The 14,214-nt window shown below is 38.9% G+C and overlaps 1 protein-coding gene across 1 annotated transcript in view; it reads left to right on the forward strand.

Moving 5' to 3' along the window:
* Nucleotides 1–14,214, forward strand: part of magi2a (membrane associated guanylate kinase, WW and PDZ domain containing 2a) — a 228,452-nt gene that overhangs the window by 159,343 nt on the left and 54,895 nt on the right. The window contains exon 6 of the mRNA XM_053343945.1: nucleotides 186–265. Coding sequence (XP_053199920.1) covers nucleotides 186–265 — 80 coding nt within the window. The remainder of the gene's footprint in view (nucleotides 1–185; nucleotides 266–14,214) is intronic.

The raw sequence follows: 14,214 nt of genomic DNA on the forward strand, positions 1-14,214 counted from the left end.
TCCAGTTTTCTCTCGTCACCTTTTTTAGAGGCGGCCACACAAGGGAGTCTCATCTTTCCTGTCTGAAATGATTCTTCGGCTGAATTAAGAATCCACCAACCTCCTTCTCTCTTCCTGCCAAGTCTCCTCTCGCTCACCATCTATCACACTCCCTCTCACTCTCTCTTTCTGTCGTCTCTTCACAGCCACAACACCAAGACAACATCGTGGCTGGACCCGAGGCTCGCCAAGAAGGCAAAGCCGCCCGAGGAATGCAAAGAGGATGGTGAGTACTGCGTCTCAATCTTCTATTTTTCCTCCCTGTCTGATTTTTCTTTGCTCCTCTGGTTCATTAATATTAATTACCCAAGTTGCCCACAGCATTCATTTTTACAAGATTTCAATCGTGCCTGTTGATCAGATGTGATGCATAGTGAGATGTTTTCATTAAAAAGTTTAGTGCTATTGAAGGAACATTGTTGGTGTGCTGGCTGGTGATTTTTATCTTTTAGGAGTTGTGTGGTGACATTGTTCATGTATGTGAGTCAACATAGCCGGTCCCTGTGATAGGAAGCCCGTGATTTGTGTGTTTAAAGCCCAGGTCCTTAGAGACTTGAGATTACAAAGGCTTCTTTATTCTCCACTGAGAGAGATGTGGAGTGTCCTTCACCCGCCCACACTCACACACACACAAACGCACACCAAAAAGAAAAGAGAAGGGTGAATGTCAATGCAGTGAGCGTTTGTCGGATGAGCATACATATATCTCTTTCACCCTCATCCCTCCCTCCCTCCCTCCTTCCACATTTGTCTTTTCTTCTTGTTCGTGACCAAGAAGAGATTTATTGCCTGAGTTATAGACAGAGAGGTAATGGTAGCTGAGTAGAAGGACTGGAGTTGGAGATGGACAGAGACAACAAATGAGGAATGACAGTCATTTTTTGGAGTGTGTGTCTGTGTGTTTTGTTTAGTTTTTTGTAGACATTCAGGGCAAGGAAGAGTGTTTGTGTGTAAACGCCTAGTGAATGCATAACCACAAGGATAGAGTTTCTCTAAAAATACATTTGGCACTGAGACGCACAGACTATCAAGTGCTGTCCTGGGTCAAACTGTGTTTTCAGATCACTCTTGACGTTTGATTTAACCTGCTTTGTGTGCCAGTTGTTTTAGAGATGAGGACATTATGGTGAGTAGGGCTGCACCAAATTACTGTTTTATTATTGATTAATCTTTCAGTTACTTGGTTGATGAATTGGTTATTCTATAAAATGTGACAAAATAGTAAAAGTGTCCATCACAAGTTCCTAAAGTCAGTGTTGATGCCTTCAGATTGCTTATTTAGTCTGACCAACTATCCAAACTATTCCAATTTCAGTTGTAGAAAACATTGCCCATTATTGACAATAAATGATGATCCTCTGACTAACACTAGGTTGACATTTGTGCTTTTGAGTGAAATGTCTCGGCAACTACGTCTCAGATGGATTGCCATGAAATTTAATACAGACATTTATCATCCTTTAAAGATGAACTGTAATAACTTTGGTGATCCTGTGACTTCCTGAATTTCAATTTCACCAATACTTACCTGGAAAATGAATGACATTATCAATAGCATCAGCTGTACTTTGTGTTTACTGCTAATGGGCAACTCTTAGCATGCTAGCATACATACACTATCATGTTAAGGTTGTGAACATGGGAAATATTATGGCTTGTTTCATCTGCATGTTAGCATTGTGGTTGTGAGCATGTTAATAGAGCTGGAATCTATTAGTCGATCGAAAGAAAATTCATTGTCAACTATTTTGATCATTGATTAATCATTTTGAGTAAAAATACTAAAATTCTCTGTCCAGCTTCTTAAATGTAATGAAAGTAAACATGGCTAAATAATTGCCAAAGTAATCGACAGACAATGAAAATACCCGTATGTTAGCATGTTGATATTAAATGTGGCCTAAGTGCACACTCATTTAGCTGCTAATGTGGCTGTAGACTGTTAACCTATGTGTTTGTTAAATGACAAATTGTTACTCTGACAAGTCAATTAACTGACTAATCATTTCAGCAGTTTTAGTAGGAAATTCAACAACTACTATATCACTCATAGAGGTAGTGCAGCTGAGTATGTGTGATCATATCTCAACGGCCAGGATCCCTTGGTCGATTTGCTATTCTGAGCTGGATAAAACAAATGTTAACAGGTATTTGCAGATACTATTTGACTCCAGCAAGATGGAGTGCAAGAGGGAGAAATGGTAGATGGTTGGAAAACATTTGCACTGTGTGTGGTGGCATTAAACACAGGGACTGCTTCCTGTTGACATATTTTATTCCTCCAACAGAATTACCATCCCAATCTTGCACGTCACTCAAAAGACCTCCCATGTACAGTAGTTGACAAAACTCCCCTTTTCACCCTCAATCTTTAGACATTAAAGGGAAGAAGCTTTTGAAGATGATGAAATGTCATAGAAATAAAGTCAGCGACACCACTGAGGAATTAGCCAAAATGTGATTGCGCTTTTATCTCCAGTGCTTTCAATCCTATTTATCCACCGAGGATGTTCCAAAGGAGTAGATGTGCTGATGGTTGTGAGGATTGTTATTGATCTTGTTGGGCCTTTCATTCAGTTAGTCCCAGCTGAAGGGATAATGGGTCAACATGGCTGCAGGGTCTGTGTGGGAGACCAGTTGTTCTAGTTAGTTCTGATTTGAGTGTAATGATGGATTGGACCAAACTAAACCAAATGGATTGGCCTTGGTGTTCAAGTTTAGCCTTTTTGCTCAGTTTCTGTTTGTTTTTTGCACAAATTGCAAAATAAATTAACAGTTAAATTGCAGTTTAATTTCTTAATCCGACAGAAAAATGGGTTTCTTTCCTGACATACAGTATCACCTACCTGTAATGCATCTCTGTTTCTACACAGTTGCTGAATACTTTCTCTTTTCTGACTGTCAGGACACAAAAAGCATATCTGTGAAAATAGTTATTTTTTATCAGTCTGTCTAGTCTTTGTAGGTTTCAATAACTTAAAGTCAGTCTCCGCCTTAAGGGCTCTGTGAAAGCAGCCAATATGAAAGGTGTGTTGTCTGCTCCAGCCGTCCACAGCCTGGTGGCACCAGCCACCCCTGAGAGCTGAGCTCAGTAAGGGAGAGAAAAGCTGCCTCTGTAAATTTGGTATTGATTGGTGGAAAAGGTAAGTGTGTGTGTGTGTGTGTGTGTGTGTGTGTGTGTGTGTGTGTGTGTGTGTGTGTGCGTGTGTGTGCGTGTGCGTGTGCGTGTGCGTGTGTGTGTGTGTGTGTCTATCTTTGGACCTGAGCCATGCCCTGATAAGCACTAACAGGATCACAGGGTGGAGTATGTGAGCTGTGACAGTACAACAGGAGCAGAGCTAAAGTATTAACTGTTGGCTTTGAGTATGGAGGGGAAACACACACATGCACAGTAAGAGCCAGAGGTGCAAAGAAGAATTAAGAGCCTTTATGTGGCAGATCCAAGTAACACACCCAAATAAAAATGACCTTCTGAATACAAGGTCACTTTGTAACAAATGATTCATAATTAATGATCTGATTGTCTCCAATAGCTTTGACTTTCTTATTGTGACTAAGCCATAGTTGACCCCAGCAGACTCAGCAGCAATCATAAAGGTTACCCACCTCTCCATCCCTAATTTTAAACATCCTTGACCCTTCGGGGGAGGTGGTGGTTTAGCTGTATTGTTTTCTTTTTTCATATAAGAAGTGTCTTATGTTTCATTTGGCAATACATCATTACATCATTGTCATCATCATTACATCATTTGAAATCCTAAGCTTTCTCATTTCAGTGTATTTTAGCTTATAGACCCCCAAAAGTACAATAATTATATCACAGAATAATCTAAGCTATTATCTATTGTTTTGTCCAAGATTGGCAGTACTTATTTTGAATGATTTTAACATTCATGTTTGTGGTCCTTCATATCCTATGTCTGGTGGGTCCCTAGATCTTGTTGACTCATTCAATCAATTGTTAAAGGAGCTACGCATTCCAAAGAACATACCCTCAACTCGGTACTAGAGTTAGTAGTAGTCTCTCTATCTGACCACAAAAGCTGTTTTTTTAAAGAACCTCTATCCTCTTCTGTTTTAAAACCCCACCACATCATGGTCTCACATTTTTACTGCTGACTCTGCAGCCACATTCAAAGATACTTTTTCCAGTTGGTCTTCTCCCCATTACAGCATCTCCACACAATCCAGATGAACCACTAACCTGTTTTAACAATCAATGTCTTTCCATTCTTGACTATATTACTCCACCGAAAATGAGAGAGTTGAACTCACTCATCCTCCCCTGCCTAAAAGATCACACTTGATCATTGAAATGAATACAGAAAATTTGAAAGGCAAATGGCAGCTGACTTAGTCCGCAGTTACTTACAATACTCTCACCACAAAGCAATAAAGGATGCAAGATCAGCACATTTTCTATCCAAAAACAATCACAACCCCAAAGTGATAAATTCTGGTGGTCCATCCAAAACAGATTTTGTGCCCGAAAATGACTGGACAGAGAAATTCAATGCTTGTTTTATTAAGAGGATAGAGAGCATTCTGTCTCTAATTTCACCTCATCCACCAAACCCACTCACCTACAACATTAGTTTCCCAATTTCAAACCATTAACATCTCAGCACTAGATAAAATAATTTCTCTTATGAAATCCTGTGGTGTAGACATTATCCCTGCTAAGTTTTTAAAACAGATATTCCCTCTGTTGGACTGTTTATTCTCTTAATTATTAACAGTTCACTAAATTCTGGTCATTTTCCCACTTGTTTTAAACATGTAATCAATCAACCATAACTCAAAAAGCCTAATTTGGACCTCCTCTTACTTAATACATTGAGTACACGATACACTGGTACAATTACAAACCAATTTCTAAATTATCATTTTTATCTAAAGTGAGTTATTTCAATTTAATTAATATATTTTATGAATAATAATGTTTTCAATCATGTTTAAAAGCTCACAATAGCACAGAGACAGCCCTCATGAAGGTTTTAATGATCTACTTTTAACAGCTGATAGAAGTGACGCACTCTCCTGGTGTTTTTAGATTTTGGCACTGCATTCTCCTGCACCATCTAGGTCGGTATTTAGGAAACTGCTCTGCATCTGTTACATTCAAGCATTCAACTTTCTCTGTTCTGCAGCAACTGTATGCTCCTCTGTTGCCCATTTTAATTGTGGTGTTCCTCAAGGCTCTATCCTTGGACCACTGCTGTTTTAAATATACACGTTTCCTCAGCCAGATCATTCAGAACAATAGTATCTCTCATCATCGTTATGCAGATGACACAAGGTTATACATCCCTATTTAAACCAAGAACTCCAGCAGCCTTGATAATCATTTTGCCTGCCTCAGCGATGTTAAATGTTGGCTGTCCCAAAGCATAAGTCTTAGGCCATCATCATTGGTCTCATGAAGTCTGACAGCTTTGGTCTTTTCCTGCAGATCTCTGTTTTGATGTTCAAGTGAAAAATGTTGTCCAGTCATGCTCTTTTCAACTAAAAAATCTCAAAAATCCGATCATTATTGTCTCCTGCTGATTTACATAAGGTCAAACATGCATTTACTTTCTCCCACCTTGACTACTGCAATGTACTTTGTGCCGGCATCAGTCAGAGCTCTCTTCACTGACTCCAGCTGGTACAGACTGCTGCTGCACGGATTTTAACTGGCACTAAGAGATAGGAACATATTACTAAGGTACTTGCCAACTTACACTGGCTGCCTGTTACATTCTGCATTGATTTTTAAAATCCTGCTTATCATTTTTAAAGCATTAAATGGCCTTGCTCCAAATTACATCAGAGACTTATTAACCCCCTATGTGCCTGGCTGTTCACTTAAATCAGTGGATGGGGCTGTGCTGGTTATTCCTAGATCCCAGCTAGTGACCAAAGGGGTTAGAGCACCCAAACTCAAGTAAGGAAATTGAAAGTTAAACCAGGAAGTTGGTCTTGGAGCTGAAACTGGAATTTTTCTAATGTATTAAGCTGCATTTCATGTTGTAGTTGGTTAAAGCAGAACTACATTTCCTTACTTTATATGCTGTCGGGTGGTTTAATCCACCAAAATGTGTGTAAAATCTTTACTTTCATCGCAACTAGTAGTAACTGTAGCAAATGTAATGGAGTTAAAAGCACAATTTCCTTTATAGATATAATGGAGTAGACATAGAATATGATAAAATGGAAATACTCAAGTAAAGTATCTCAAAACTGTACTTGAGCAACTGTTTTCACCACTGGTAAAGACAACTTGTTCTCACTTACATTTAAAGCCAGTTGTAACACATACAGCCAGATTCTGTCAAAATATGCAGGGAAATGTGTGTTCGGTTTAGCGCGCTCATTCCTGCATGTTCAAAGGAGCGTCGGCACCAAGTGAAGACAGAGCAGTTGACATCACAGGCGCCTTGTAGTTACATAACTCACTCTATATTTCTGTCTCGCTGCCTCCATCTTTCTCACCTCCTCTCTATAACTGTATGCATCCTTGTCCCTCTCCCTCCCTCCTGTCCTCCTGTCTTCATTTTTTTTGTTTTGATAGATGAAAAGAACTAGGACAGGCTCTTTACAGAACCTCGCTGTTTGCTTTAATTCCCCCCACTCTCACGCTCTCAAAGTTTTTTCCCTGCCAAATATTTGTTGGCTGGAAAGAAGGAAATGGAGCAAGCTCACTGTTGTCTCACTTAATTCTTTACTTATTCAGCCTGATTTTCACATCAGGTATGCCAACGCAGGTAGCGAGAATCCCCCTGATAAGTGAATTATAGCAGACAAAACTGTAAGATGTTTCAGTGTGTTTCATCAGACGTCGGCACGTCTTTTCTGGGGAAGCTAAGCACATACAATACCAGATATACAATGTGTGAATGAATGTAGACACCGAGGTGGATTATAACTTTGATGATGCTCAGATTTGAAGGATTTCAGCAGTGTTTGAGTGCTTTTCTGTCTTTCGTCTCGGCAGACTGCAGCCACGTGCAGACAGAGAGCACCAAACCAAGACATGTAATTACATTCTGGTCATATGAGGAGCTTCATGAGCAAAGAGACAAAGTTATTATTGTCTCTTGTAGGCTAGAGCCGGGCTTACATTCCCTTCTTTTCCCCACTCCAAGGGAAATCACAGGGCTCTTGTTTTTCTTTTTTCTTTCTTACGTTTGCAATTCTAAAAAAAATGTTTTAAAAAAAGCTGTCTTGGGTGTATGTGTGTGTGTTTGAGTGTTCTTACAATACTTTATCACTTATGTCCAGATGGATGCTACAAACGCAAAGCTTCTCCAGCCTGAGAAATGTCATCTCTCCTGCTCACTCTGTTGTCCTTTTAGCTGGCTCAGTGGGACTTAGAGATAGATTTTATGGTATTTGTGGGATACAGGAAGATTTTTTTAGGGGACACCGAGTGTAAACACACACACTCTATGCACTTTGCTGCAAGTGTGTGTGTGTGTGTGTGTGTGTGTGTGTGTGTGTGCGTGTGTTGTCAGTCCTAGAGGTGAGTTATTATAGGAGGAGAGACGCAGCGCCCTCCTTCACCTTGAGACTCCTGCAGCAGTCGTGAACAGAGTATCAGGGAGGGGCAGGCGTAGCTGTCTACAAAATGATTGATGGATGTATTTTGAGAACATCCCCAGCAGAGCATGCCTGAGGCCTGGAGATTGGAAGGAGGATTCAAAAGTCTGTGTGGCAGGTGTGTGACGTATGCCTGCTGAATTAGCTGTCAGAGTGTGTATATCAGCTACAACCCAGCCAACTTATATAGTGAGCAAAGCTGGGCAATAAATCAATATTGTATCGATATTGTGATATAGGATTCAATATTGTTTGGGATTTGGTTATCATAACATTGTAATATATCAGCAGTATTGTATTTTGCAGGTCTGTAAAGCTACATTACAGTTTTTTTTATGGTTGTTGTTCCAGTGGATCAATCCACTTGTTTAGTTGTCATATTTACCCGAAAAATGAATTTGAAAGTTGAAAGCAGACACCAGAGTTAAATATGAATCAAAAATAAATCAGTAAAGGAGAGTTCTCTTTGTAGGAAAGATGCAAGAACATGATTTATCATGAAGTATGAAGTCTGTAAACTTAACTTAATCATAGCATCAATGCAGCAATAAATATATATATAATTTCCCAGTATTGAATAGCACTAATTAGCAGTTGCTTACTTTATGTTGAACTGGTTTTGTAAATTAATTTTAAAAAGAAGTGCAATATATGCTGGGTTGAAAAACAATGCCTGCACTTACATGATTTTGTCCAAATCTTGCACCTCTACCACTGGTGCGTCCCCCATGCAAGTTCAGTATAATGCAAAACAATTTGACAGAATCAGCAATGTGCTTTTTACACCAGTGGTCCAATATTTGACTCTTATTTCAGTCTTTTTTACATTTTTATTTGTCCATTTGGACTCTAATTGAATCAGAAATTTGCTGAATCTAATTAACCTTTTTACATAATTTAATCTAATCAACAGCATCCAAGAGGGTATAATACAATAAGCTACTTTACATTCATTATCCTATTTACACCTAACAAAAGGTATTACAAAACAGCACTCCTGACCCCATAGGGATGAGAAGAGGTTTAAGTAGAGCAATATTGCAGATGGAAATCAGAAGAGGAGAAAGTGCTGTATATGTGAATCTGTATGTTTTACACAAACTACTGTAGCCAAATAACACTGAACTTTGGAGGCAAAAGAGGACAGGATAAGTGCCAGGTCACAGTTCAGTAATGTATCTTCCTGTCCCTGCAATGTCTTGATAAGCTACGAGCCTTGTTTTTAGTCTAGCGCTGAACTATTGTCTGCTAGCTGTGATACACTGAGGCCAATGGGACTTTACAGAAGGGGGAATGTAAGCACATGGATTTCTACACTTAGCAGAGGTGCATTAAACAACAAAAAAAAGTTGAGGAAAAATAGTAACTCACATAAATGGACCATAACACACGGGAGGTGACATTGTTGTCAGAAAGTGATGCATTTAACTGATTTGTTGTCAAGTCCATAGTGGTTGCATTGACTTTTCCTGTCACAGCAGAGATATACTAATCATCTGGAGTTCAATCAAGAATCTTCCCTGTGGATAAAATCTTACTTGTGGCTAATATCTGTTGGCCTGTGATGTGAAAATATGACAGTAAATCTCAGTGCTTCAATCTATGCCAAACCCTGTCTCAGCCAGTGCAGTTTTATCATACTTGATACAAATATTCAGCCAGATGATGATGATGATGATGATGATGATGATGATGATGATGATGATGATGAAGTGACGGCTATTAGTATGAGAGAGGAAAAGGTTTGTGTGTACTTGTGAAATCAAACTCATCATCAGAGCTGTTTTCAAGTCAAGAGCAAGTCAATCTCAAGTCTTCATAAGTGAAGTGTGTGACTGCTGAACATTAATGTGACACAACATTTGAACATTTACATTTCAAAGCTATGTTAATGATGTTTTTTTGGCACTGACTACAGTAAGTTATTTCAATGCATAGGTGTCATGAATAAACACATAAATATTTACATGGCTCATAAAATGAAATCATTGCTTCTTTAATGTCAATCATAAGATCGCCAAGGGGGGAATTGGGTATGCAGCTAGGCGACATCAGTCAGTCACATATCAGTTAAAAATGACAGCGAGGAAGACAGACGAGCAAATGGCACAAACACATTCAGCGCAGTACAACTCACCACCAAGCACCAAGTCATGCAAAAGCAAAGATAGAAAAGGCAAATCCTCCAGCACATCATATCTATCTAGATTCTCTGACATCCTAAGCCTTAAAAGTCAAATTAAGAAAATATATTCCCTGTTGCAACCAGTCACTGTGTGGCAGTTTTAAATGTAAATCAATGTGTGATTAGTTGCATTGAATGCAGTTTGATTTGATAGAACAGGTAGAACAGCAGTGCTGGTAAAACATTGCAGTGATGTGATTTATTGGTTGGACTAAAACCACTAGTGTAACTGAAAAGGCCCTTTTTTCCTTGGAGTAGCAATTTTCAAAGTTCAAGAGTCCATATCATGGTATCTTTAAGACTGCACTGTTCAAGCCCCAAAGAATGAATAAACCAGCACTGTGTTATGGTAAGGCGCCTATTCAAATTCAATATGCCTCAGAAGGCCATATAGCCACTGAATGTCCAAGATCTCTAGTATGTTGTTGTGAAGTTTCATGACGCTGTGATTACCCTAGAAGTCACAATAGGTCATTTTATATAGAGAGGTCAGGTTTCAAGAAAAGTATCTCACAACAACAAAATGGCTACTGTGAGGATTAACATCATCATACATGAATACAGTTGTCAGAGTCACTGAATCCACAAGAGTCTCCGCCTTCCAGTCATACCAAATTTATGCGATTCCAAGACAGTTTAAGGTTCCCAGTATGCAGAAATATTCAAATTAGAATAGGTGAAAATAACACATTATAATGCATGCAAAAAACTGCATGGTTTTTGACCCAAACTGCATGGGATTAGCATAAAGTGGGCATGTATTTGAAGGGAAGGCTCGTGGGTACCCATAAACCCATTTTCATTCATATATCTTGAGGTGAGCAGTCAGAAGACCTCTTTGAAAATGGGCATGCTTATTTTTGCCTAACTTCAGTGGATGCCTCAGTTTCATAATACCAGTATTTTTACTTTAGATTTAAAACTGAGCCTGCTACAGCATCTGAAAGACAGCAATGTGTCGCCAGAGGACACACAGCATATTGTCCAACCAACTCCCAATTCCAATGAAACCAAGACAGGTAATTTACCCATCTTGCAGGGAATATTTTCTCTGCCAAGTCGCCACACATCATGTTTACCCATCGAGAAGGCCTGCAGGGCTCAGAAAATATTGCATCTGACAAGCCCAGTGCACATCCCTCAAAGCACGCAGCATCCCTTTCTTTATAACTCTGTTGATTGTGCTTTTCATTGTGATAGGAACAAAAGTGATTATCACATTACCCAAATGTTTCTCTTGTTGATTGAAGATAGAGGCGAGTTTATGAATTATAGGTTATACTGGTTGAAGAAACACTGAGGCTGAGTTCTGCTGATCGGCACTCTCAAGTCCTTTGATAATAATATGTCTGATTTATAATCACTAAGATAGAGAAAATAATAATAGTTATACAAATAAAAAAGATAGATAGTTCAAAGAGAGAGCGTCATTAAGCCCTTTGTTATTTCTATTAGAAGGTTAACTCCGCCTCAACATTTCTGCTGATCCTCACCTGAAACCTTAGAAGAAATTGCTTCATTTTTCTGCAAACAACACTATTTATCGCTGTGAACATGGTGGGAATTAAATTCACAGGTGGTCTGGGTGTATTAATGTTCAGTTAGGCAAGTGGGCAGCAGGTTCTCTCTCAGCTACAGAAACATATTATGCCTACATCTAATATTGTAGTTCTCGCTTTATCATAATGGTTCCGTATTAAGGTGATCTAATATAATAATCTGAAGAGATTGAACTAATTGCAACAGGCATCATCTCCCAAAAACAATGTTGCAATGTTTTATTTAGTTGTTTTTTTATTATCAGAAAGAGAATAGGTCATAGTAGCAGATTTCTTAAAGTTATTAATCCTTCAAATCTTTATGAAATCAAACTTTTTGTGTGAAGCAAAGCAACACCATAGGAGATTTAGCATACATACATACAGTGAGACAGGCAATGCATTAAAAAGAGAATATGGCATGATTATTTTTTCAGCATAAGCCAATTAATGTATTTATATTCTGTAATTACCTCCATATGTAGTAGTTTCTATTGTTAATGGTGGAGTCTGCCATTACTGGGATTAAAATTGTCTTCCCATGCACAAGGAATTCTAAACTTATCTGTATTAAGTTACTGCTAATGCAAACTCAACATTTCCTACTGCTGCTCCTTCTTCAAGCATTCAACTGTCAAAACACAGCATGTCCTTTATTTTGAAGCAGGCTCAGAAATTGTATTCAAAAATGTATTCATCACTGCTTCTACAACTCAAGACAACTGTGATTTTCTGTCTTTATTGACAGCAGATCCGTTTTAGATCTTGCAGGGAGAAATAGAACAAGAAAGAGCAGCCGTAGTGAGCTGTTAGATGGAGAGCTACAGGCGACAGGCGGCACACCTCCAACTTCTCAGTGAGATAACCAACTTTTACTGTTCCCTGCTGCTGTGTGGAAAACTGCTTGTGCTGTGTGCAGAATGATATCAGATTGTGTTTGCTCATGGCATGATGGAAAAAACTGACTGAGTTCTTTATTAAAACAACATCTGGCAGCACTTCAAACATATCTATCGACCAGTTGGTCTTTGGGTGTATTTTTGTCAGTAGTAGCCACAGGTGTCGCCATAAACCGATATGGAAATTATAGCTTAACAATTATAACATAACTTCATACCATTATAATAAAAAGTGGAAATGATTAACACCTTGTATTTTGGTTTATGTAAATGTGACTCATGCAGTCTTTGTGCGTGGTTTGCGAAACAATTCGTTTCAAGGTCATTTTATCTAATCACACTTATTGTACTTTAAAAATATATATGTGATTTAGATGGTATTTATGAAAGGAAAGATAATTAAAGGCAGTACAGGCTTTCCACCGTTTAAGTGTGAGATTTAGATAAATGAGGTTGGACTGGGAAACAGTATGTATTGTACTTGTTATTATGAGAAATGGAATCTGCAGTAGGTGAGCCTGAACCAGTGCTCACAACAACAACAAATCAAACTCTGAAAGTCTATTGTCTACGTCATTGGACTGTGCTGCCCATTGTGTGATCTCAAAGCACATCTTATCCAGTGGATTTTGTCCCTGTATATCAGTGTAGGGCAAGTTTTTCACAATAACCTCAGTGCTTGAATGTGCCACATTCAAAGGCAACATGATAAATTAACTCCAGTACAGTACAGTTTACAGTAGGAGAATGCTTTAATTCCAGGTGACTACAAAATGCTTGAGGTGCTAAAAAAAATGATTCAGTTTGCTCTTCAAAAGACGAAAGAAAAGAAAGAACAGTGAAAGGAAATGCAACATAGGTAAATCCCTGCAGTGTCTGAGGGCTGTCTGGTTTGCCACCCTGTTCCTCAGACCAACTTAGAAAAAGGAGAATAAAAAATGCACCAGCTTGTGAGCATGAAACTTCACTTCAAAAAGGCCCTTTTCTGTGGCACTGCATAAGAAAATATGGGATGAGAGATACTTTGGGAAGGAAGAGGCAAAGATGGAAAGAGAGCAGATGAAGATGGAGGAATAAGGCAAAGCAGAAAGTGAGAGATGTTATTGAGTAGTTTGTGAAGGAGATGCCAGGATGCCTCCTGCTGGTAGTAAGTGGCCCTCCACCTGTGACTGTAAGATGGATTTACTGGCAAGACTGGAGGTCGCAAACATTTTTCCACTCTCTTAGGGCCTCCATCATAAGTGCTCCTACCTGAAAATTTCACACCAGCTTGACATTTCCTTCCTGGATGCATGCAGCATGGCAGCGATAAGCAGTGCCAGCTTTATATGGCATGCACACACATTCATTCACACACTCTCTCTCTTTCTGTTGCTCATTGTTGTGGGGAAATATCCATTGCAAGCTGCTGACAGAGAGGTTATAGGCGGATCTCAGTGGAGCCAGACAAAAGGGAACGAGCAAAGAGACAATCCTCCTAAGTTCAGCATTCATCAGCACACTGCTCTGTGGAAGTAAAAGTCTGTGTGTGTATGTACTGTAGGTCTATGTGAGGACTACAAAAACACTTTTTAAGGACTATAACTTGCTGAACAGCAGACACTTTGGCGAACAATTACAGGATAATGGTTAATGCTGAAACTTAACTTCACAGTAGCAGTTGAGATGAGTTATAAAGTCATTAAACTGACTCAAAGCCTGCAGAAAAAAATTAGCCACCATACTGGTCATGCCAGACCAAGTAAAGCTGTAACAGCAAATCCCTTGAATATACTAAACTGAGGAAAGCTACATTTTATTGCTTATGAATTTATCTTTTTATTGGAGAAGAGTGCTACTAATTAAATTTACATAGTTTGACATTAAAACAGCTGCAGAGAACAGATATAATTACTACAACTTTTAATTCTTATTTTTGGCCGTAATTTTTATCTGTAATTGTGTTCGCCAAGTTAAACTAATAGTTTTTGGG

The sequence above is a fragment of the Scomber japonicus genome, chromosome 23 (assembly GCF_027409825.1).
Source record: "Scomber japonicus isolate fScoJap1 chromosome 23, fScoJap1.pri, whole genome shotgun sequence".
NCBI classification, from domain to species: Eukaryota; Metazoa; Chordata; class Actinopteri; order Scombriformes; family Scombridae; genus Scomber; species Scomber japonicus.